The 25,740-nt window shown below is 42.0% G+C and overlaps 1 protein-coding gene and 1 pseudogene across 1 annotated transcript; both read left to right on the top strand.

Moving 5' to 3' along the window:
- The first annotated feature begins 2,720 nt into the window (after positions 1-2,720).
- Positions 2,721-11,564, top strand: STYK1 (serine/threonine/tyrosine kinase 1). Its single transcript, XM_058022859.1, has 10 exons — positions 2,721-2,789; positions 4,146-4,250; positions 5,115-5,258; positions 6,230-6,478; positions 6,726-6,907; positions 8,666-8,749; positions 8,981-9,189; positions 9,392-9,432; positions 9,720-9,816; positions 10,261-11,564. Exons 2-10 carry the CDS (start codon positions 4,184-4,186, stop codon positions 10,463-10,465), a joined length of 1,278 nt encoding a protein of 425 aa, XP_057878842.1. The 5' UTR covers positions 2,721-2,789; positions 4,146-4,183; the 3' UTR covers positions 10,466-11,564.
- Positions 10,821-20,994, top strand: LOC131082988 (killer cell lectin-like receptor subfamily G member 1; annotated as a pseudogene).
- Positions 20,995-25,740: the final 4,746 nt, after the last annotated feature.

Genomic DNA, 25,740 nt, shown 5'->3' with positions numbered 1-25,740 from the left:
TATATATTTGCTGTGAATATGGACAACTTAACTCTCCTGAACATGGCAGGAGCAAGCAGCAGGCAGCTTCTGTGTGGGCAGTATTCAAGCTGTCTGTTCCCATATATTCCATGGGCATCTTAAGTCTTGATATTTCTTTTCAGTCTTCACCACAAAGTTTGTCACTCAGGCTTCTTAAGTCTTCGTCCTGGCACTTTAAATAACATAATGAGAACTTCAGGCCATAAAATGTCAGAGAGGATTGATGATTTTAGGGCTTTACAATTGTGTGAATGCTTCTGCTATTGCTAAGGGGACAGTATCCATCTGAGAATGAATGACAGGGGACTGGAAAAATCATGTTAAGGCTTCTGATGGCACACAGTGCTTGTGGATCTGTGCTGACACAGGGAGTGGTTTCACACTGCAGCTTTAGATGAATTAGCCATTCACCCCTGACTAATACCAGCCACTATAATGGCAGGAAATCACCATGGCAAAAGAGCAGTGGATTTTTCCTGCTTGGTTAGTGGTTTGAATCAACTTACCATGTGATCAATTGCACAACTGAGGGCAAAACAAGCAATAAGAAGACAGCAAAGACAGGAGATAATCCCTTCTTTTGGCATTGGTGAACACTTAATTCAGCTCAGCTACATTCACATTCACTATTTGGGTTTCCTGAACTGGTTTAAGCAGCTCCCACAGCTGCCACCTTCTAGCTGCTTATTCCTGTCCCTGTGTTGCTTTGTCTAAATTGCCAGGGCAGAAAAACAGCTTGGCAAGCAAACACAGCTGGAAACAAAATGCTGCCTTTTCCCCAAGTGTTCATCCTGTTGGCAAATGTGTGCAGAGAGGCAGTGTTGGTGTAGGATGGGGGCTAATTAACCTGGCACTGCTGCCAGGCTGTGGATCTGCTGTGCCACGTGTAGTGCACCAAGCAGCCTGCTAGGAGCAGTTTGGAGGTGACTGTAGTTCAACTTCTGCTAAGGTTTTGCCTTGTATTTCCCATTGTCTAAGAGCAGCTGCTTCTGCTATTTTTAGGTACTGTGGTCTTCATTGTATATTTAGCTTTGACATCAGGATTTGGGTTCAGAAGGGTCAGAAGGCTCTGCAGAGGGATCTGGACAGGCTGGATCCATGGGCCCAGGCCAGTGCTCTGAGATTCCACAAGGCCAAGGGCCCAGTCCTGCCTTGGGTCACACCAACCCCCTGCAGCTCCAGGCTGGGGCAGAGGGGCTGGAAAGACAGGAAAGGCCCTGGGGGTGCTGGGGACAGCGGCTGGACAGGAGCCAGGCGTGCCCAGGGGGGCAGGAGGCCAATGGCACCTGGGCTGTGCCAGCCATGGTGTGGCAGCAGGGCCAGGGCAGTGACTGTCCCCTGGGCTGGTACTGCTGGGGCCACACCTCAGATCCTGGGGCACTTCTGGGAACCTCAGGACAAGAAATGGACATGGAGGGGCTGGAGCGTGTCCAGAGAAGGGAACGGAGCTGGGGAAGGGGCTGGAGCAGCAGGAGGGGATGAGGGAGCTGGGGGGGCTCAGCCTGGAGAAAAGGAGGCTCAGGGGGGCCCTTCTGGCTCTGCACAACTCCCTGACAGGAGGGGACAGCTGGGGGGGATCAGGCTCTGCTCCCAGGGAACAAGGGACAGGATGAGAGGAAATTGTCTCAAGCTGTGCCAGGGGATGTTTATATTAGATCAGGAAAATTTTCTTTGCTGAGATTCATTAAACATTGGGATAGGCTACCCAGTGAAGTTGGTAGAGTCACCATGCCTGGAAATGTACAAAAAACCCATGGATGTGGCACATGAGGACATGGTTTAGTGGTGAACATGGTGCTGGGCTGACTGTTTGATTTGATGATTTTAATGATCTTTTCCAATCTCTACAATTCTATGAATTCCAATGAGTCGATTCAGTCTGTGTAAAAGAATATTAAAAAATCCAGTGGAATAAAGAATCTGACATTTAGTTAAAATTGCACAAATTCTCTCATGCAAATTCTAAATTGAAGTAACACAGTGTATATGTTCATATGATCTGGACAGCACTGATCTTGGTACAGTGTTAACCCCCAGGCAAGGAAAATCAGAATGCCAGTGAGGTACAGATTTTGAACCTTTTAAGATATTTTTGTTTCCTTTATCCTGTCTTGGTACTGGAAAAATGTCTTCATCTACTAAAATAGGTAGTTGAGCACTGTCAGTAGTCGTGCTCTGTGTTGAGTATGCACATAAACACGTTAGTTCCACATAGCTTTTGTGTATCTCCCTTTGCAAAAAATATTAAATGTATAATGTGAGTTCTGTGGGATTTCTGAGTTACCATTCTCCTTGTGAGGATAGGAATGTAAGAACTGCAGTGATGTTACTGTTAGACAAGTAAGCTGCAGAAACAGCCTAGTACAGGAATTTATTTAGTCTTGGCCTGAAAAGTAGCACTGAAAGGCACTTCAGAATTACCACAGTGAGCAAAACTTCTTTTTCTGCTTGCTGAGTATTGTGAGAGGATAGAGAGAAAGAGTGTAAGTGGGCTTCTGTAATCAATCTTTCCCAGTGCTTACACCTCCATAAGAAACTGCAGCACATGGGAGTGCCAGAGCAAATAAAGTGCCAGTGACTGCCAGTGTTTTCATTCCTGTATCCCATGGGTCTGCCCTGAGTGTGGTTGGAAAACATGAGTGCCACCCACTGGCATCACTGCTGGGAGGTGCATGAAGAGTAGGGAGGAGCCCTTTTTACAAAGAGGGACTAGTGTGGACATGGCTGCTGTGTCAGAGCTTTTTCCATGGATCTTTGCTGCACTCTCTGTAAGCACAAATGGGAGTGTATGTGCTTTTGTTTGCCTGTGCATGCATGGTGTGTGAATGTCAGTGTGCATTTCTAGTAAGCACCTGTACAAAGCCATTGGCAAGTTTTAAGATGGAGCTTGGACTGTTCATGACTTAGACAATATGACTGCTGGCTAATGGTTCTGAAGTCTGTGTGTACCTGAGAATGAAGGAAGCCAGGACTGGTCCTGTGTATTTGTGTGTGTATTTGTTTGTGTGTGTGTGGGTGTGTGTGTTAGAGCTGAGGTGGGTTGTTTCAGTGTGCTTGCTTTCAGAGTGTACCTGAAAACTTGGTATTATTGCTGTGTTATTACTCCTTTGACTGGATTCCTGGTGTAGCCAACCTTGGAACCAGGTAAATCTGCTAGCACATTAAGAATGAAATTAAATAAAAAAAGGAAAGTGACTTTTTGTGATACCTTAAAACACAGGTATATTCCATTTGCCTCTCTCCACTGTCTCTGATGTGCAACTGGTAAAGAATATTTTCACTTATTAATTTTAAGCGTGAGAACAAACTGTTAAACATTTCATCACCAAATTCCATAAAATCAATGCCCTATATTTGCCATTGAAATTAATTGCCTGAAACTCATAGCTGAAAGCACAGTAGGTGCTTACAGGATAGAAGTCACAGTTCCAATAAAATGTTCTAGATAATTCTGTTTGCAAAGCTGTTAAGTCTTACATTTTGGCAATGTTTATAAGAAGCAGTGACTAAACAAGGTGCATGCTTGTACAGGCTGTGGATTTTCAGCTACAAATGCAGATGAATTGCAGATGTTGTATTCAGAATACCTACACACTTGGCAGTGCTCAGGAGTTGGTACCAGAGAGCCCTAATGATAACTCTTTTTTCTCCTTGTCTTTGTACAGCAACAGTAGGAGTTGTGGCAAGGACTGTAGTCAGGAATGGCATTTTCTCTGCATGCTGCTGATCTGTTCACTTGTAATAGACCAGAAGATAAAATGCTGAGCCATTCTGGCATCTTAGAAATGTGTTAGCTAGGAGGGTATCAGATGTTCTTTAAATATAATTAGGTTCATATCTATGGATTTTTGTGCATATGCCAGCCTTTAGGACTAGGGGTCCTCATTTGCTTGTGGAGCACTGTAGAACAAGCTTAACCCTAAATTCTCTCTGGTCTTGCAGGGCATAATCCATAGGATGTGATAGTGGATGTCCTGTGTCGTTCTGCAAGCCTTCAAATCCCAGTGCTGCTCCCTGCAGCCACTGATTGTAAGGGGTAGAAAGCTCCCTATTCACGTCACTTCTTCATTCATCATCATCCTTTCTCCCAATAAACTTTGTTATTATTCTTTATGTCTATGCAGAAAGTGGGGGCTGGAGGCCTGCTTGCTTGTAACTGAACATGGCAGGGGATGAGAAAAGATTCTCACGGATGCTGCTGGAGTGCAATAGCAATGACAAGCTATGTGGTAAGATTCACACATTCCTTTAATAAGATTTCACATGCTTGCAGGAAGGCCAGGTTCACTAAAAAGTGTGCCAAGCCCTTTCTTCTCCTCCACTACATCCCAGCCCACACAGAAAGATTTGATGGAGCTTTCCCTGCGTTGTGTTTCAGGGAAAAAATGTTTATGGGGATGAAGCCTCTGTGGCTGGATTAATCTCACATAATTTCAGCCATTTTAGAGAATTACTACTTCAAATGAGGTGTACAGCAGTCATTAAAGATTCCCTGCAGCTTCCCAAAGGACCAGTTTTGTGGGATTTTGATTTCATGACTTTCTGCCATCTTTGGGAACAGAAAAAATGGTCTGAACCACCTCCAAATCTGGGGATATGAGAAAGATAGATAGTTACCCTCACAAGCCTTGATAATTGCAATGTCTTCCAGTCAAATTCCAAAGGTGACCACACCTAGTTTCCTTTAAAATGCTCTTTGTAATTTTACTGGAAGGAGCTGGAGCTGCAATTGCACGTGATGACACAGCAATATCCAGCCCGTCCCATCTCCCTGCTGTCCTGCTGCCGGTGCTGTTTCTGTTTCTCTGGTGGATGTGACTTCAAATGGCTACAATTCCTGGCCTGCATATTAAAGCATCTAAATAAGTGACGTTGGGTGTGGGAGTCTTAGTGACTTCATACTAAACATACAGTTTAGGTACTCAGCACCTTTGAAAAATAAGGTGGCAGCACTAACAGTGTTCAGTTATTCCAGAGGATGGAGCACACACTTTTGGGGCTGAAAGTTACTGAAATGGATTGTTGCTACATGGTTACACAGAACCAGTGTGCTGCTTACTCCTTGGTTTTCCATTTTCTTTCTCTGCTGGCAGTTGTGCGTGAACACCAAACGGAAGTGATCGTTGTTCCAGTTCTCCTGGTGGGACTTTTTGTCATTGTGCTCAGTGTGATCCTCTGGCTCCACTGCCGTGGCCTGCGAGCAAAGCAGGAGCAATCAGCACCAGCCAGAACCCAAGGTAAAAAAATGCTTTTCAGCCAGAGGAAAGAGTATTGGTTTCAGCCAATACGATATGGCAAATACAGCCAGAAGCCAATTCCATTTCGCCATCACTTGAGCTGTTAGGCAAAACCATTTATAAGGATCCTGAGTGGTATTCAGCAATCCAGTAAACATTAGAAAAATTGTGAACACTGATTTACTTCATTTTGCAGCACCAGTGGTGGAAGCTGTAGTGTAGATGGACCTGAGAAAATCTAAAGCATCATGCCATGTGGGCTGTTTTATATGCTGTGGTAACATCACAAGAGCTGCAAAGTGTATTTGTGTAACAGCTCCTGGAGGCTGCTGCAAGGAGAGTTTTACTGGGGTAATAATGAATGCTAGTAATTTTGGTGTAGATTACACCTAGTTAATCTGTTTTCTGTACTGCCATTTAAGAAATTTAGTTTCAAGCTGCTGTCACCCTCTTCCTATGGAGATAACATGAAGTAGAACAGGGTGAGGGGGGTAGTAGGTAGTAGACAGGGTGAAGTAGAACTGGTGATGGGGTAGGGGAAGGTTTGTTGGCACACATGTGGCTGTGTGGAAATGAAAATACAGTTCTGAACTAATTTTGTATATGTAGAGGGAAACAGATCTTGGGCCTATATTAAGATAAATAATTGAGAACTGGTAATAAAAGAAAATGTTCATTGCTTGAGCACATGGAATGAAGTACAAATGTGTCTTATCTATAAAGGTTATGTAGTTAAATATGGGAGAAATTTCTAGACTGCTTCTGTGTTTTCATCAAATAGAGTGGGAGATAAATTCTTTGTTGTCTTCAAGGGCCAGGATAAGTAGGATAAAATAACAGTTCCTTATTTTGCCCTGATTTCTGAAACACTGTGGAGCAAAAATTAAAGAGCATGGAAGGATGAACATTGCCATCTATTACAAGAGTTCATCTGTCTGCTTTTATGCATCATATGTGTTTGCTTTTGTCAGTGACAAGAAAGAATCAGCAGGAACCCTGCTCAACAGAGAACCGCTACATCCAGCTAAATGAGAGCTCTGTGGAGAGCCTGCTAAATTCTGTGTCCTTGACTCTGAAAGAATTAGAGATACCACGAGAGAAACTCTTACCAGACAGCTTGCAGCTGATAAAACTTGGTGCCTATGGGAGCATCTACAGAGCACAGTTGGAAACTGGGAGCTCTGGGAAGACTAAGACTGTGGTGTTGAAAGCCTTGCAAGGTAGGCCGTGGTCAGGATCCACTTTGGTACAGTCTCTGTATCCCAGACATGGTGCTGGGCAGAGCGTTGCCATCAGTTCTGGGCAAGAACAAGCTGTGTTCAGTACAGTAAGTCCAAGATGTTCTTGTAGGAATGTCTTGGTAGGATTACAGATTGCTGACCATGTTGGTTTTAGCTCTCAACCTGTTCTTTGCTACTTCCATTTGTTGTTGTTTTGTTTTCAATTTGTTTTCTTTTGTTCTCTCAGATCCAGCTAGTCCCCAGAAAGTGAAGGATTTCTTGGGAAGGATTAAATTCCATCAAAACCTTGGCCATCACGAGAACCTGGTTGAATTGGTTGGATGTTGTATAGACCAGCTCCCACTGTATATGATCATGGAAGATGTGTCTCTTGGTGACCTGCTGACATTTCTGTGGACATGTCGGAAGGTGAGTCAAAAGAAGTGATGACAGAATAGCTCCTTAAATTCCTTAGGTACATATCTATCCATAAGTCAAAATTTTTTTTTTCATCTCTCCCTGCATCCCTCTATATCAATCAAAACTATTTCCATGCTCAAAAGAAGTTCTACACATGTCCTACTTGGCAGACCATTGAAGGGCATTGCAGGCATTGGAATGAGAATGAATTCATAAATCCACCTGAATTCCTAAAGTTTTAAATCATGTCTCACTCCAAATGCTTTTAAGAAAGCAGAGCAGTTACAACACAGGGGAAGGTCATGGGATGATAGCTAATTGGTAAAGACAGGAAATAGAATATAAGAATGAAAGGTTGGCACTTGCACTGAAGGGAGGTCAGCTATCTAGGACATAGTGCTGTTCATTCCATGTATTAATAACCTAAAAATGGGATGACAATGACGTGAGAATATTTGCTGATGATTCCAGCCAGTAAAGCCAAGGGCAGACCCAAAGGAATTGCAGAAGGATCATCCAAGATTGAGAGACTTGCCAATAAAAAGAACAGATAAAATTCAGCATAGTTAAAAATGAAATAATGCACAGGAAGAAGTTTCTTATGTATGAACGATGGCTTCATGTCTGCCCATTGCTGATGAGGGGTAAAATCTGGTGGGATGAGGTCTGATAGTATGAAAATATGCAGTCCAGTGAAAATGTTAACTCAAGCTAAAAAAGAGCCTAAATATCAGGGGAGGTTTAGATTGGATAGCAGGAGGATATTCTTCCCACAGAGCGTGCTGGGGCACTGAACAGGTGCTCCAGGGAATGGTCACAGCTCCAAGGCTGTCTGAGCTCTAGGAGTGTTTGGACAACACTGTCAGGGACAGGGTGGGGTTGTTGGGATGCCCTGTGCAGGGTCAGGAGTTGGACTCAGTGGTCTTTGTGGGTCGCTTCCACTTCAGCATATTCTGATTCTATGGCTCATTGTTACAAAAGGCACAGAAACAAAACTCTGCTGTGACTGTCTAAATCCATCGCTCCTGCATCTGAAACTCTAAATAGAGAAGGATTGCTTCCTGTCCTGTTCAGCAGAAGGTCCAGGTGGTAGGAGATAAAGCTAGTAGATGTCATGTTCAAAACAAACAAATGGAGGTGATTCTTCATGATCTGAGGATTTGACTAATGGAATGTCTTGCCACTGACTGGTGTGGCACCATAAACTGACAGTTCATATTAGGTTAGTTATGGACGGTAACCTTCCAAAGGTTACTGAACATGTTGAAACCATAGCCATCTAAGGAAGTTTTTAAGTAGAACGTATCTGTGGGCTGTAAAATGGCACAGGAAGAACATTGTGTGTTTACCTTATTCTCTCTCTCATCTCTCACTGTAACAGGCAGGGTGGTCGGAGAGATGGACTGTTAGTCTCGTACCAGGTGCCCAATTCATGTGTTAGAAATGTGGTTTTCTACTCATCATTCTAATTTATAATATAACTTTCATTCATCTGTGTGGGTTGTCATTCTTCACTGTCATTCTGACAATTTCTGTCTAACATTAATTTTTTCCTCACGTGTCAGTTTGCCCACTAGTATCTCTAATATATTTGTCTTACTCAATATACCCTCAGCATCACCCATCCACGTCCTCCTACATTTCAGTCAATTTATGAGCAATTGTGAGAAAGAGGAGCATAAGATTAGATAGATTAGAAGGAAACATTCCCCACAATACTACTGCTGTGGCATTTGTTTGAACCAAGGTCTCTTATTTTGTGTCTAGGATGTAATGGCAATGGATGGTGTCCCCTATGACCTCACTGAGAGGCAGGTATATGAGGTCGGACAGCAGGTTGCAGCAGCTCTGGTAAGTCTGCTCAGGTTGGTTGCATTTTTTCCTTCTTACTTGATTGCAACATAAATTTGTGTGGTGGCTTAAGTCTTCTTGGCCTAAGCACTGGGAATAAAGGCTTTGTGAAAATATGCTTCCTTTATGTTCCTGAGCAGATGTAACTCCACAGTGTTGAAGACAAGCATAAACTCAGTGAAAATTTGTATCAATTAAATTTCCTATTTTCTTTCTTTTCCAATTTCCTAGGCTTATCTTGAAGAAAAGAACTTGTTCCATGGTGACATTGCTGCCAGGAATGTCCTTCTCCATCACAACTTCACTGCCAAGCTCTGTGGTTTGGGCCTGGCCTACGAAACTCACACACACGGTGCCAGCTCAGTCACACGGAACGTCCCCGTCAAGTGGCAGGCACCAGAGAGGCTCCTGAGCAAACCCCCTACCATCAAGGCAGACATGTATGGCTTCATGTTGGGACTAGAAGTTCACCTGTCTCTTTCTCTCCTTTATGTATCATTTCATGTCCTGAAATTCACAGGAAGGCAGATCTAGTTTCAGCATAACGCTACACTTTTACAGCTCATTCTTTCTCCTGTCTGCAGGCCATGCCTAGTTTTAATCACCTAGCAAAAAACATCACCTTGTTTTCTTTTCTTGCAGATGGTCTTTTGGAATTCTACTGTATGAAATGATTACATTAGGTAAGAAGATTTAATGCTAAAAAAAAATACGTGAGGAAGCAGCAAATTAACAAGACCCAAAATCTCTAACTTTTGGAATGTAAAGTTGGGCCATTTAAATAAGCGCCTTCTTTTTTTCCAACTTTCAAAGTCTCATCAATTCCTTTTAGACCTTCTGTTATTGTGAATTGTGGTAAAAAAACCCCAGATTTTGATAGGGAAGGAAGTCTTGCACAGTCTTGCACAGAAGCTGCTCTTTCCAACCACTGCCATAAAGTTTTCTACTGTTGCTCCTTTTGCCCTTCCAGGTGCTCCACCATATCCTGAGGTGCCACCTTCTGACATCTTATCCTACCTGCAGAAACAGAACATTATGAAGCAGCCCTCAAGCTGCCAGCAAGCCATGTAAGCCACTCTCTTTATGGACAATTGAACGTGAGGTTGGCAGAGCTAAATGAAAATTGGACATAGAAAATGAAATTTTACACAAGATTTCTAAGTCTAGACTATACTGAGAGTAATCTGTTAGCCGAGGAGATTTGTGTCTGTCACATCTCCTTACTGAGTTCTGCTGCAAAAAACCTCTGTGGCCAAAAGCTTTCTGTCCTTCTGCTGAAAATGACACTTGTTTCCATTCCCTTCTGTTGAAAATGACACTTGTTTCTGTTTGCTTAAGTGCCCTTGCAATTTGCTGCTCCAGTGCTTCCTTGCAAGGTACAGCACTGCTGGGGAATGATTTTTCTCTTCAAAGTGATAGGATATTCTCTGAAGAGAACAAAGTATCCAAAGGAAGATCTCAGGTACATTTCTTTGCATGAAGGCATAATTTCATCATTTCATGATTTACAGGTACTGCATCATGAGGTCCTGCTGGCAGTGGAGTGCAGCTGACCGGCCTTCCCCAGCGCAGCTCTTGTGCTCCCTGGAAACAGCCATGAAGACCAGCAATGGGCACACAGTGCTGCAGGTGCCTGAGCCAGTGGTGCCTGAACTCTATGCTGATGCTGCTGGTGTTGATGTGCACAGCCTGGTGAGGGAATACACAATCCTCTGAAGGGTCCTTTTGTATTTTGGTAAAGGAGAAAGAAGTCTCAGAGTTTTCCCTTCCTAAATATTTTGCAAGCTCAGAACGAGGTGTGTATGTTAGAAGGGATCTCTTTGTTCTTCAGACATCTATAAAATCTCCATGCCAGACGCAAGAAACTGTTATCATTATTGTTAAATCAACCTGTTGGTGTCATTCTGCCAGTGGTCATTTGGGAGTAAAGTGTGTTTAGAAAGCTGTAGAAAATGAAATGAGAAACTTGAATTAAAGGAGTGTTAGGTTTGTGTGGCAAGGTTTTGGTGATGGGGTGGACTGCAGAGGTGACTTCTGTGAGAAGATGCCAGAAGCCTCCCCCAGCTCCACGATGGACCTGCTGCTGGTCAAAGCTGAGCCCTTCAGCAACACTGGTAGCACCTCTGTGATTAGATATTTAAGAAAGTGTAAAAGATACTGCATAACAGCAGGTGAAAGAGAGGAGTGTGAATGTGAGAGGAGCAGCTCTGCAAACACCCAGGGCAGGGCAGAAGGAGGGGCAGGAGCTGCTCCAGAGCTGGGGTTTCCCTGAGATTCCGTGGCTGAGCCCCTGCAGCCCCTGGAGGGCAGGGAGGGTGCAGAGATCCACTTGCAGCCCCCGAAGGAGCCCACGCCAGAGCAGGGGGATGTCTGGAGGCTGTGACTCCAAGGGAAGCCTGTGCTGGAGCAGAATCTGTCCTGACAGAATCTGTGGAGAGAGGAGCCCTCATTGGAGAAGGACCACATCTCATGGATAGGGATTCATGCTGGAGCGCTTAATGAAGAACAACCCTTGCAAAGAACTTATGTTGGAGAAATTCTGAAGGACCTACTTTCCTTTGGAGGGACCCCACAATGGAGCAGGGAAAGCATGTGAGGAGTCCTCCCCCTGAGGAGGAAGGAGCAGCAGAGACAATGTGAGATGAACTCACCACAACCCCCATTCTCCCTGCTGGATGAGAAGAGGTAGAGAAATTAGGAGTGAAGCTGAGCCTTGGAAGAAGAGAAGGGTGGAGGAAGGTGCTGCAGGACTTGGTTTTATTTCTCATTACACTTCATAATTTGATTTGCAATAAACTAATTTTTCTCAAGTTGAGTCTCTTTTGCCCATAGCAGTAATTGGTGAACAATCTCTCACTGTCCTTATCTTGACCTGAGGGCCTTTTGTTATATTTTCTCTCCCCTGTCCAGTTAAGAAGAGGAAATTATAGAGTGGCTGGATGGGTGCCTACCATTCAGCCACAGTCAACCCACCATGAGGTTTCTGGAAATTTTTTCCCATCTTTTCTCTCCCAGGAAAATGCATCAGTTAGGTATTTGAAAGAGGAGATGTCCTGGGGAACATGCTGGGATGGTATTCAATAATTCTCTGTGATTTCTTCAGTGCTTTATACTCTAGCTTCCCTTGGGAGCATGGGCACTGTATTCAAACACACAAACCCACAAAAAACCAATCCCCACACCTCCCTGCCCAGCAGCAAAACCCTTCATGTCTGTGGATGCAGAAGCTGTTACACAAATGTCATACATCTTCATGGAGAGTGTGCTTTCTGTGCAGGTCAGGTGAGTACTCCAAAGCTTATATGAAATTTTTTGATCATTGATTTTAATGGACATACAGACATCATAAAAAATTATGCTTTTATTACTTCTATTTCTAAAGTTGACAGTATCTTAGGGATTTTTTTTTCTCTTACTATTTTGGCAGTTTGAGCATTAAAGGTCCTTGTGAAAAAAGACTAAATACACATTAAAGGAATAATTTTACCATTCTGTGTGAGGAGTGGAATCAGTGTTCACTCAGCATCCCCCCACTTAGCATGACTCTTTCCATTCTGGTTTCCATCAAAAGTTGTTGGTCTTCTTCCAAAGACAATGGTAATAAGTTTTCTATTTTTAATGCAAAATGACATGAATGAAATAGTTGTTCTTTCTATGTCACTGAGGCTTTGTGGGAAATGATGTTTGCTTCCCTAAATAAATGTAATGTGAGTTCATACAGTACATGTGTCACCACTATACACTGGGACATTTCAAAGTCCATTCAAGAGGAAGCAGTCAGCTTTCTGACTTTTCCCATGGTGTTGGCTAATTGCCACCTGGATCTTCATAAACCAGTTGGTGTAAATCTGACCTGGAGAATTGAGACACCTTCTTTTCCAAATGGTAAAATAGTAACATCCTTTTCTCTCTCCCTCACTTGAGAACAAGTTCAAAGCTGCCTGGTAAATTAGGTCAAATTCACAGTTATCTTCAGTGAATAAACTATTCATTTAAAAAAGCATTTGATTGGTTCAAACCTCCCACTGAAGTGTGGGTATTCAGAAAGGTCTTGCCTGTGAAAGGTGGGTGTGTGGCAGGTAATACAATCCCAGAGCTGTGAAAGCATCCCCAGTGCTGCTGCAGACCTGACAAATAATGCACAGGGAGCCTTGTTAAACAGAGAGCTGAAGGTAACAAATGCAGCACTGTTCTTAGAGCACAGAAAGCAATGCTCTGCTTTACACAAATGCTCATATTTTATTTCTGTTGTGAAAGCTCTGATCAAGGCAATCCATGGGAATTCAGATGCTGAGCACCTCACAGCCTCCAACAAAAGATCTACTTTGGTTTCCCCTGCAAGCAAATCTGTGCCAAGACCCTGCTTATGAATTTGCCCACAGAAAGGCCTTTTCCTGCTGTTTGATAAGATGTGATTTAATTTCTTTTCAATAAAGTGGCCCTAGTCATTCTAAGAATGTAAGCATTCTTACTCTGATTTGTCTTCCCCTGGTTAATTTATGTTGGTTTGGAAGTAACTGAATCTAAATGATAGTAAATTTTATACTGGCATCATGCAATTGTACATGTGGAGTTACCCTAATTTAACTGCTCTCCCTGCTTTTTAAAGTAACCTATACAGAAATCTTTTCCACATAGCAGTCTCCATTTTAGGATCAATGTAGACTCGTGCATCAATTTCTCTTTAGTGAACCCACTGAGGACTTGGTGAAAATTTTTTAGTTGTTTTGTGGAGATTCATGGCTTTTCAGTTTTTAGTGATAGACTTTGTTTTAGTTGTTTATTTTGAATATTTTGTTCTCATCAAAAATGTTGCCTTTTTATTATTACATTTAATTTTCTCAAAGATGACAGAGCCATCTGCATAATTTAATTAGTTTCTGGTGGATTGTTTCTCTGTTATTCTTAAATGTAGATCACCTTTCATTGCACATAAAGCCTTGTCTCCTACCTATCTTCTTCAGGCATCTGATCACCTTTTCAGTGAGAGACTGAATCAGATCCAATGGATCTCCTAAAGATAAGGAAATCCTGTCCAGAGCAGGCAAAGTGAAAAAAGTGGTCCAAAAGGTGACAACAGACAGGAGGCACAGATATTAAATTTTCCTGGTATGATTTGGCTTCACCATGCTTGGAATTTTTTAAACCACATATGAGCTTTGAAAGTCTTTGAACTGCAAAATCTTCTTTGTGCTACAGTGGGCATGTTGCAAAGGACTCTTGTTCAGCCACATGGAAGAGAAGCACTGCAGTACTCTTGCTTTTCTGAATTCACAGAATTGTATTTTTGGTGAGGGCTTTGGTTTAGTCATGAGAATGTGAGAGTGCACTGGTTTATGTGCTACCTCCTACAGCTTGTGGTTTTATTTATAGCAGGTGCTGCACCATCAAGAAATAGCAATAATCCACACACATCCCCCCCAGCTGTCCAAGACATATAAAAAGGCTACTTTTTTCACATAAGTTTCATGTTACTCTCATATTTTTGGATGGTTTAACAGGTCTTTCTATCTGTGATAAAAGGAGGAGGTGAGCTAGTGTTTTCCCCTTGCCTTGTTTTTAAACAGCTCCTCCTTCTGCAAGGGGCACTTTCCTTCATAGAATCACAGAGTCATAGAATGCCCTGAGTTAGAAGGGATCCATGAGGATCACAGAGAGGAATTGTTCATGCTGATTTAAACCCAAGATAAATAATGAGGGGATGAAAGACAAATTGCCTGTCTTGATTTTTCATTTTGCTAATCTTTTCATGTACAACAGTTTCAGAAATAAAACAGTGCAGAATTTTACATCCATCTGCTGATATTATGTGGAAAATGCTCCCTCTGTTATTTTATGTGCACGAAGTTTCTGTCTCTGTAGCTTATTATGCTCTTATGCATTTAAATGGACCTTGATTGGGTGACTGTAATGAAGTGGATGTGCTCAACTCCCATATGGCCTTGCAGGAATATTTTTTTATTTGATCAGCTTCCTATGATTAGTTCTTCAAAATTCAGTGCATGGAGGTGAAGGATGATGCTTGGGTAGGTAAGAAGAGAATATTTTGATGTGGAAAGGCTATAGCAGAGCTGTTGCCACTGGAGAAATCTTTCTTAACTTTCCACCTGAATCACCGCAAGAAGAATGAGAGCAGTTAGATATTTATGCCTGAGCCTGGTCGTGGTCGATTGTTGCTTTTTTCTTTACACCAATAGCATGTCCACAGCTGAGCTGCAGCTCTCAACTCTTGACCTCAGCCTGTCTTCAAGACAAGCTGATGTTTTCTGCCTGATTTAAATTAATGTCTTCAGAAAAAGCATTTCCTGTGAGCTCGTGTTATCTTTTCAAAGTGTGGATTTACTGTGGTTTACGATTTGTGAGAAAAAAAAGATGAGCTAGATACAGGTTGAGTTGTCTGTGATCAAAGGTTTTTTTTTGAATGTGTATTTTTGAAACAAATGTACTTCAGCTCCAAGCTGGAGAAGAACATTTAGTTTGATGAGTTAGGTTTAATAGATGTAGTTACTTAATCTCTTCCTCATGTCAGGCTGACCATCCTCTAGTTCCCTTGAAAAACATCCTCTAGTTCTTCTTGAAAACATTTGCTGCCACCTTTGTTTTGTATCCTGCTTTTTTGGGACAGACCATTGTTGAGTTCAGTGGAGCAGCTCCTTGAGAACCAGTCCCATCCTGAGCCTCTCTTCTCTGCAGGAATCTCTGCCATGGTGGGATTTCTCCCATGAACACTGACTCCTGAGCAGAGCAAAGTTTTTTCTCATAGAGTCCGGCTTGATTGTGATTTTGTTTTTGTATTTTTCTCTTCTTTTCAGGAACTTCAGCATCTCATGATTACTGCTCTGACCAGTTCTTCTCTGTGTTCTTAAAAACAAATGGAGTATAAGTAGAAAAAGAAGGGAAAGGAAATTAAGAAAAAGTGTAGAAAATATTTATATGTTTGAAAATTGGGTATGTATATTCCTGGTAGCCTATAAAATAAAATTAATCACACAAATTTTAATAGAATTATATTTTCAAATTTTAATAATTCTCAGAATTAACATAATTAATGATTTGTGAAGTCTCCTGTTCTGAAGATACTATAGTTTCTGTTTTCTGTCTGAAGCCCTGACCTAGCTTTAAGCAAACCTGAACACAAATCAAAGAGTTGAGTGGAAAGGCTGATACTGTTGGACTGGTCAGTGAAATTGCTGTTGTAGGAAAGGGCTGGCAGTACAAGCATATGATTTTAGTAATGGATTCCACAGATTGAACTTTTTCAATATATTCTCTTGCTCCATGAACGTGACATTAGAAATAGCTCAGAGTTTGGTGCAACCATGGCAGGAACAGGTTGCCATGGTTGTCACTACAAATCTGAAATGGTAGAGCTTTGTTCTGGAGTGGAAGAATTCAAGTTTCCCATGTGGGTCACCACAATAATTATTTCTCATCTTGCAGTTGCCCTGTTTCACTCAGAATGGTTGCTTTGCCACCCTGCAGAGTCACATATGGAGAAAAGGAGACAGGCACCACCTGTTCTACTGTTACATTTCAGCTTCCTCCTGCGGAGTTAAGGTAACCCCCCTCAATTTTCTTGTCTCAGTTCTCAAACTCTTGTGTCTTGCTGTGTTGTTAATATAAATAAATAAATGAATATAATTAAGGATGTTGATACAGATCAAACACAGCTGCATTGCTTTCATTGATGGTGCTTGCAGTGAAAGAGAAATGCAATCTGTAAATTATCCCACTAGAATTACCTGTTTGCTAAGTGAGGAGATTTAATTTCTCACCTTTTTCATCTTGGTCAAGCCTAAATTGCTTATTTATGGGATGTGAAGAATGCTAGATTACTTCACTCCCCGGTCAAAGCAAGTTTCCCTCAGTGATTTATGGAGCATCCATCAGAGCAGCAGTTTGATCACTAAACATCAACCTCTTTGTGAGCTATTGCCATTGCTTAAACCATTTTGTATTCCAAAAAGCTGATGTATGGCATCATTCCTTATGTATATTACTTTTCTGTTAATAATATGCTCTGTCATTAGAAATTACTCCAAAGTGCTGTGATGAAAGCTTAGCCAACGCTCAGGGAAATCCAGATCCACGTCCAGGCTTTGTGGCAGATGGGACTTCTAAATTCCAAGTAAAGCAAAGTTTAAAAAGGCAACACTTAAAAGCATGTGACAGGGATAAAGAGGAGCATTTCTCTCTGAATGTGAAACACAGAACTGCCAAGAAACAGCGAATACAAAGAACAGAGGGGAACAGGGACATCAAGAATAAAGGTAAAGTCTATTAATAATGGAAAAGATACATGCATTAGTAAATAAGCAGTCTAGCAGATTTCATGTCTGAATTGGAGATGTGCATTAGTATGCTAAGTTTTCCTTTCTATCCTGCTGTTTGAGATTGGCCAGGATGGGCAGTTGAAGGTAGGTTGAATTTGCAGATTTGCAGCTCCAACAGAGTGATCTAAGAACTTCTGTTGGTGCTGTATCAAAACACTCATGGTATTTGGACTTCCCTTCAGATGGAAAGCTGAGTTGTGACTGATCAATAGGCCCCTCTAATGGGGTAAGTCTCAAGGGAGGGACTCTCAAAGGAAAGTGCCATGTACTGATGAAGTGTACAGTGACTGAATTTTTTTGATTAACATTTGTATCAGTTGGGTGGATCAGCTGATTATATCAGCTGGCTGTGTGAATTTTTGTTCCTGAGTTAATCAAAAGAGTGTGAATGTTTTTCTAAGTTAACCAGACCAGCATGGGGACAGTGTGTATACATATATATAGCCTGATTAGCCTGATACATGTTTCTTCCTGGTGCTAGTCAGTGTTGCAATGGTGGACATATTATAAATTCTGCCAGTAAGAATCAGATTTGTATTGTGATTCATGTCTTTATTGAAATTGCTACATTTTGTTAGTTTGCTCTTGTATTGTGCTTCCAATACATAGCTGTGGTTGATTCTGCTAAATCAGAATCTCATGAAACATCATGTCTTCAAATAAGCAAACTTGTAATTAAAGGTAAAATTATCAATGTGTGGAATATCAAAAAGAACCCTGTCAGACATTGTTGGACTCTGACATGAGTGCAGGCTTGAGGTAAGCTGACACTGCAGTTTGGCATGAATTGTATTTTTAGAGCTGGTCCCATTAAAGAAAACCTCACCTTTCTCACATTTATGTTCTTTTTCTTCTTGTTAGGTTTTCCTGTTTCATCTACCATGGAGGCCCTGGGAGGCACCCCCGAAATTAAGGAGACACAAGAATCTCCCCTCAAAAAGCTGTTAAGACACCATTGGCTCCCTGCCCTGTTCCTATGTCTGTTCCTATGTCCCTGAGCCACTCCCTCCCTATTCCCCTGTTGGCCATGGTCTTTGTCAGCCCGGCCCTCTGGGGACAGAGAGGAACCTGGACTCTTGACAAGTGGCTGCTCTGGGACTCTGAATATTTCACCCTGTGTGGCTGAATTAAACATCTGTGGGTATTATACAAAGGCCCTTTTTGCTTCTTTACCTTGGGCTTTACTAGCAGCAATTCAGGCTGCAACAATCTACTACCTGCTGGATTGTTGCAGTGATTCTAGGGATCCTCTTCATGGCACTGCTGGGAATAACAGGGCATTTTATTACCAAGGGTAAATAAATCTCCTTCACTGAAAATACTTCATTTGTCTGTAGAACTTTGTCAGGGAGCACAGCAGAGCTCCTGAAATCTGCTCATTGGTCCAAGAAGAACATGGACCTCTTCTCTTTAAAAAAAATACATTCTCATGCCTATTTCCATCTGGATAATGAATGCCCTTCACAGATTCCTTCAGAGACTCTGATTGTTGCCAGTCTCAGAAGAGCTCCAGGGATGGCATCATTGTAACTGGGGAGAATAATTTTCTGAAAGAACACATTTGTGAAATGTGTTTGTAAGGAACTGGGCATGACTCTGAGTGGCAAGAGACATGTATGATTCCTTTTCAGGCTGCCCATGTCCATGCTGCCCTGAGCAGTGGCTGACCTACAGAGGCAGGTGTTACTCCTTCTCCAAGGAGAAGAAGGACTGGAATTCCAGCCTGGAATCCTGCTGGGCACAGGGAGCTCATCTCCTGGTGACCAGCAACACCAGTGAAATGGTGGGTGCCTTTTTGCAGGGGCAAGGGCAGGACAAAGTAGGAGCAAGTCCCAGGCACAGTTCTGGCAGCTCCTTCCCTCTGGGAGGAAGGGAGAGTGTAAAAGACTCCTGGACCAACCCACCACCTCCTTTGCACTGGCAAAGACAAGGCTTTCCCTTAGACACTTGGCAAGAGAGATTTGTTTCTTTCTGCCTGACTCAGCTGAGTTTTGTTTGTCATGAGTTCAGCCCTCAGAACCCACAGACCCAAACAGATGGGAAGCTGCCTGGCACTCTGAAATGCCAAGTCTCACAAAGCAGGTCCCTGTAGGAAGGAAGGTAATAGGTGTGCACACTCAGAAATGGCCTCAAAATTTCATCTCTCACACAGTGCTTCTTTCTTTACTCTTCAAAACCCATGACTTGACCTGGTTTCTCTGAATCTACTGATCTCTCTACCTTCCCATCCTTCCTAGGACTTCTTCCAGGTACAACACATCAAATCCCACTGGATTGGTTTACAGAGGGACACCCATGGGGACTGGGCCTGGGAAGACAGCTCAAAACTGAGTGATGAAAAGTGAGTATGGTGTTTCCTTTGTACTTTTAGATAAAACACCTGAATTTTAGATTCTTCCCCCCTCTGCCATGAAAAGTCTCCTGGTATTCAACAGAAGTCAGCCAGCAATGAACACGGCTGCCAAGGGCTGTTCAAAGTGGCCGTGGCTAAGGGCCATGCAGCTAAGGGCTTCCTCCTGCCCAGCTGCCAGAGCCCAGTGAGGTGCACGTAGGCCTGGGAGTCTCTATCCCAGGCTAATGGACACAGCTGCTACATTCCTGTCTGTAGGTCCACCAGAGACAGCACACATGCAAGCAAAGGACCGTGACACAGTGATTGTGCCTGCAATCATCAGCTGCTCCCAGAGGCTCAGACCCATCCCTTGCTTCACCTCCTCCCCTCTATTTCCTCCTCGTCCTATAAAAGCTCCTCAACAAGTTTTACAGAGGCCCACCTTGAAGGGGAGGTTTTTGTTCTTCTCACCAACAGGACAGGACTGCTGGGAGATGTTCCTTGAGATTTTATGGCAGAATCAGACTCAATGTGTGGCTGAGACAATGGAAAGGTGGAAACAGCTCACTACAGCCAGCAATGATTGTTCCAGTTGGTTACCGGGATTGTTCTAGCTAGTTCCTGGGATTGTTCTAGCTATTTCCTAGGATTGTTCTAGTTGTTCTACCAGAATTGTTCCAGGTGGTTACTGGGATTGTTCTAGATGGTTACTAGAGTTGTTCTAGCTGGTCACTGGGATTGTTCTAGGTACTTACTGGAATTGTTCTAGCTAGTTCCTAGGATGTTCTAGCTGTTCTACCAGAATTGTTCTAGCTCAAATCCTCCTGCTCCACTTTCACCCCAACTTTCTTATCTGTCACAAAGCCCAGGGTGCTTCTGTCCAAAGCTGTGCCTGGAGGCTTTTGAAGGCCCAACAATTAGTAGCTGAAGACTTTTGGTCTTTGCAGTTTTGTCTGTTGTTTCTTAAATGTTTGTGTCTGTGGATTTCACTTTCATAATTTTGTACTCATTATGCTCTTTTGCACTGAACGAGACCTTGATTGGATAACCTTAATGAAGCAGAGGCTTCCACCTTTCACACACCCATACAGATGATTTTAACTGGATGAATTAACTGAGATACTTTATACTTTCTGTACCAAATGACTTTAGTAGAACAGCAAAAAGTCCCTCGTGTAACAGAACATTTATCTCTGTAGTGATAGGAAATGGAGAGCCCAGTGTGAGACTGGTGAGCTGCAAATCTCACATTGAGCTCCAGGCATCACAAGTGTCCCAGGATGGATCCTCCCTGACATCAGCTCGTGAAGTCCAACTGCAGCAGGTCTCTTCCCTCCAAAGATGTGAGATGTTTTTCCCCCTGCCAAAGTGGGCCTCCCTCTGTGGTGTCGCCCTGCTTGTGTGCTCTGTCTCCCGCAGGGTCGAGTCCACCAGCCCTGTACAGAACTGTGCTGTTCTGCTGAATGGTGCCCTCCATGCTTCCAAGCTGCCAAGTCCCTGTCCCATGGATCTGTGAGAAATCTGCTCAGTGACCTTTGTGGGCATTGTCTGAGGGAGTATTCTTGGGAGAACTGTGCTAAGGCCTGATTCCTGTGAATTTTCTCTGAGAAGTGCTGTGCTCCTTGCTCCTGTGCCACCTCTGTGCTGCAAGGAATGAATGCAGCTTCCACAGGAGGCTTGAGTGCTGCTCCTGGCTCCATTCAGGATCACTCTGGTGATGTTCACGTTCATAGCCCTACCCTGGTGACAGTCTTCAAGGTGAGGAGAAGGGGGAGGAGAGATTTCTCGGAGTCTCTCAGTCATTTTCAGAGGTACTTGAACGCTCTGACTGCTGTTTTGAAGTCCTAGGGAGAGGTGAGCTTGTAATCTGTGAGCTCACGCAAGCTCTGAGTTTATTTCCCTCTTTTGTGACACTAGTGACATGCACCAAGGCTAAAGCTAGCCTGAAGTTTGAAGCTGGCCTATTTTTGCAAGTGATCAGATGATGTCCATAGGACCTTTCTAACCTAAATTCTTCTGTGGTTTATGTTTGTACCTGGAGAAAACTGGAGCATGGCTCCTAGTGTTATGTTGCTGTGCAAATAGCTGCCAGGGAGTGAGCCTGCTACCCTGCTGAGCTGAAAATAAACATGAATTGCTGCTAACAGTTTCTTCAGGAGTCACTTTTTCTGTTTTCCTCCCCAGGATTATTGCTTAGTGCATCTGTTGATTTATAAAAAGGCAAAATGGTGGCAGGAATAGAGTCAGGAGAGCAGGAGGTAAAATACCTTGCAACAACACTGCAGTAGAAGTACAGCCACAGCCACTGAACTGTTTCCTACCCCAAGGGATTAAGGACTGACAAATTTACCTTTTTTCTGTAGCCAAATGAGTGCAGCCCTTCATCTGCCAGTCCCTTTGTCCTAAGGCCCACCTTGGCCGTGGTTCAAGTGCCCTGCACCACCCCTGAGGGGTCTGTTTGTCCCCTGCCCAGTTCCCTCCTGAACAGGTCTCTCCCTAAAGAAGTCCTGCCAGACCCCTCATCCAGCACTTCTTCCCATGGGATTCAGCAGACAGATAAATATAGTTCCAATTTTTGTGACAAGTAGGCCACAATCACAAAATGTCCTGTGCTGTGCAACTACATGTTAGGGTTGACTACATGTTAGGGTGACTGTGATGACTTTTTAGGGACAATCTGGTGGTATTTTGTGACAGTATTTCTTAAAATACTGTGAATTATGTTGTTAGGTTCATTGTCCTAAGCAGTCACAAAATAAATTATTAGAATTAGATGGAAAAAGTATGTTTGTTACAGAAATAAAGCTCATTTTTACCAAGAAAATTGGGATGCTAGTGTAACCCCCAGAATGTTTTAGATGACAAAACAGTTGTTGCTGAAAGAATATTTCTGAAAACCTCATCTTTAGTACCCCTTTGGTATTAAATAAATGTAAGGTTAATTAAAGTTATGCAACAGTAGCTTATTACTTTCCTGCATTCTTCATTTAAACATCTTAAAGAATGTTTAATTCTCATAATACCTTAGTTATTTTAGAATTGTTACCCTTTCAGAAACAATTTGAAAAGTTACTTCTTTATGTTCTTTAGTTTTGTATAAGAGCTATTCACTTTGAATTACAAAACCCAACAGAGCATGTGAGAAAAACAGGAGAGGTGCTCCAAATACTTCAACAAATTCTGTCGCTTTCTATATTTCTTCCTAGCAGAATATAAAGCAAACTAGGCAGGATCCTTGGCTTTTAAATTCCTCTCACCTAGGGTGTTGTTTCGGCCTCTGAGGAGCAGTCTCATCTTTCATATGTATGATAGCTCCTCATGAATATACAAGTCTTTTCTCTGCACATGCAATTTTTGTCCCATTCTCCTTATAGAGTCTGAGGCATGAAAGAAATAGGATTGTGTTACTTCTGCAAGTTCGTGACTTTTCCATAATCAACTATTAGATTTATCAACTATGCTGACAGCACTGGAGATGTGGGAAATTATTTGGGCTATGGAACGAAATCAATGTGTACATACTGTAAAGAAAAAATAAATATTACAGCACAGCTTTCATTTAAAGGCACTGTACACTGCTGAGCTGCTCATCAGAAAAAATTAAGGAGAATATTAAATATATCTGCCTTGCTTTTTATCTTGGTGAGAACCCTGTTGGCTTTCTGTTCTATGCTGCCTTCAGGGTGTTAAACGACTAAGCTTTTTCTTATGGTATTTTATACAATTTGAAAGCAGTTCTGGTGTGTACACAGTGTCAGATAAAAAAAAAAAAAAAATGGAGAAAAACCAAGTTTAAATAATCAGCACTTTTAAAAAAAAATTTTATCTCTAGTTTATTTTGTTTAGTAATATTAATTACAGAGGAATAAGGGAATTTTTCACTGTGATCTGACTTCTTTTGTATTGCCGGCATTTTGGGTATTAGAGGGGTGAAATATCCATTAATTCCACTATTGTGGTTTGGGGGGAACTTTCAGCTGATTTTCAGCTGAGAACTTCTAAGAATAGGTCCTATTTTATGCAGCTAGTTTGGAAAGCAGAAGAAAATATCATGTGTGTAAAAAAACCCTGTCTTATCAACTTCCTACAGGAGCAGATGCTGCCAGATCTGGCAGTTCTTAGCACTTTGAACCTTTAAAATATGCTTTGCAACAGTAATTAACTAGCAGCAAGTAATATGTTTGAAATAAACTTCCAATTATACGTAATGTTTCTGCAGATGTGCATTTTAATATTTTCAATTAATTTAAATTCCTTTTAAATTTTTCTTTCCTTGCTTCTGGACCAGAGTCTTGTCAGTTGACATCAAATAAAGCATGTAGGTGAGTCAGACCTGCTAATTAATTTTGTTGCTCTGTTTTTTGTTTGTTTTTTTCTTTCAAATTTCCAAGTATTTTGCTGAAATGCATTTGGTTAGTGTTACATTCATCAGGGGGAAAAAATTGCTTGAAGGAAAGCTGATTTTATCAAATTACTTGTTTTGATGCCAGGAAAGGAGAGATTTTAAGCTGGTGTTTATAGACTAGGCAAAATGTTACTGTGCAACTGTACCAATCTCAGTGCCAGGAATGTAGCCTAGAGCAGATTCTTGTCTCGGATTCTAGATGCAGAGCATGCTCTGATAAAACCCAAACTGGAGCTTTTCTGCAATGCCAGTGAAAGCAGAAACAAGCAGCTAATATTTTTCTTCCAGTGTAAATTCTTAAGGCTCCATTGATGCTCTTTCCTAACCTTTAAATGCTCTTGGTATTTCTTGCTCCAGAGAAGTGTGTTAGTTACTTTGTCATTGTTATCCAGCTGGAAGGATATGGTTATTCTCCTTTACACTGTAAATACTTTCACAGAATTGACAGGATTGACAAGCTTTTGTCTAAATTTCATAGCAGTGAATCCTACTTAATGCTGTGGTCTTGGGTCCTGCACTAACATTATTGAATCTGTCCCATCTGATGACTTTTTAATCTCTGTTCCACACTTTGGAGATTCACAGCTCCTACACCCCACCTGGCAGACAAATAAATATCTTACATTAGCAGTGGTTATTTGAGTCCTTTGGCTAAGGCATGGGTTCTTAATAGAAAAAGCTTTTGATAGTTGTTGAAAGTAGAAAACAGAATAACTGGGGGTTTTCTGTCTCACACTAGGTTAGACTAGTTCAACCCATCTCTTTTTCTGTACTTTTTAAGAGGCAGTACAAAACTCCACAGAAAACACACAATCACCAAATTGTAGCCGCCATATATTTTTTTTTCTCTGCTATTTCCCTATGTAAGTTAGTCTTTCATTTTTACTGCTTTCAAAACTCCCACATTATGCATGGCTTACATCTTTCATTTTTCCAATCAAAACCATGCCATTTGGAAACAGAATATTATTTTCAAACTATGCTCATGAATGAATTACCTTCAGTATTTCTGCAAGTATTGATCCAGTTCCAGCAGACAGTATTCCCCCTCTCCTGCTTCAGAGCCCTGAGGTTTTAATACCTTTTTCTACCCTGTAGCTAGCTGATCTGTGATTGTTTTCTGCAGCTTGAAGAACAGCTGCCTTTCCATAACCGGGACGATCATTTTAGTATCAATCTCTGTAGATTGCTTTGAGATCCTTTGAAATGGAAGTTAGGCTTGTCATGTGATGCAACTTTCCCAGAATTATCACTCAGACAAAATGACACCTGAATCTGGTAAGTCCTAGGGAAAACAAGGAAAGCACAAACAGCTGGGGGGGAAAGCTCAGTCAAGGCTCTGAATGACATCCTTGCTGTTCCAAATAATTCAGGTACAGATCAGAAAGAAACACAGAGGAAGGAACTGGTAACAACCTTACATCACTGTAACATATTAGTGACACCAGAAATGACCATTAATTAACATGTGGAGAAATCTAAAGCAGCCTTGCCTGAAAATGATGAAATTGGTGACTTTCTGACCGCCTACATTAGGCAGTAAAGCAATTGTTGCTGAGGACAGGAACCCCATTACACCGAAGGCTAAACTTGAGCAGGAACTGGTACATGAACCAGCTGTGCCAGCAGGCTGCTCTTGGACAGTTTTACCAGGTGGAGTAAGGGAACTTGTCATGGCCAAAGCAGTCTTGACTTGGAAAATTTAATTTAATTTATGACCAACTAGAGCAAATTTTTGATTACTGACTCGGCCTTTGAAAAAAAAAAAAAGAAACACTAAACTATTAAACAAATATTTAGGTAAACACCTTTTTTTTCCTCTTCCTTCCAACTTATTTTCAGTCCAACACCACTCCCAAGAAGGTTGAGACCTTCTTGGTCCCACTTACCTTGTTTTTCCCATGCATTACACTCAATCTCT

The sequence above is a fragment of the Melospiza georgiana genome, chromosome 4 (genome assembly GCF_028018845.1).
Source record: "Melospiza georgiana isolate bMelGeo1 chromosome 4, bMelGeo1.pri, whole genome shotgun sequence".
Lineage (NCBI taxonomy): Eukaryota > Metazoa > Chordata > Aves > Passeriformes > Passerellidae > Melospiza > Melospiza georgiana.
The sequence above is the reverse complement of the archived record's forward strand: the minus strand, read 5'-3'. Positions and strand labels throughout refer to the sequence as shown.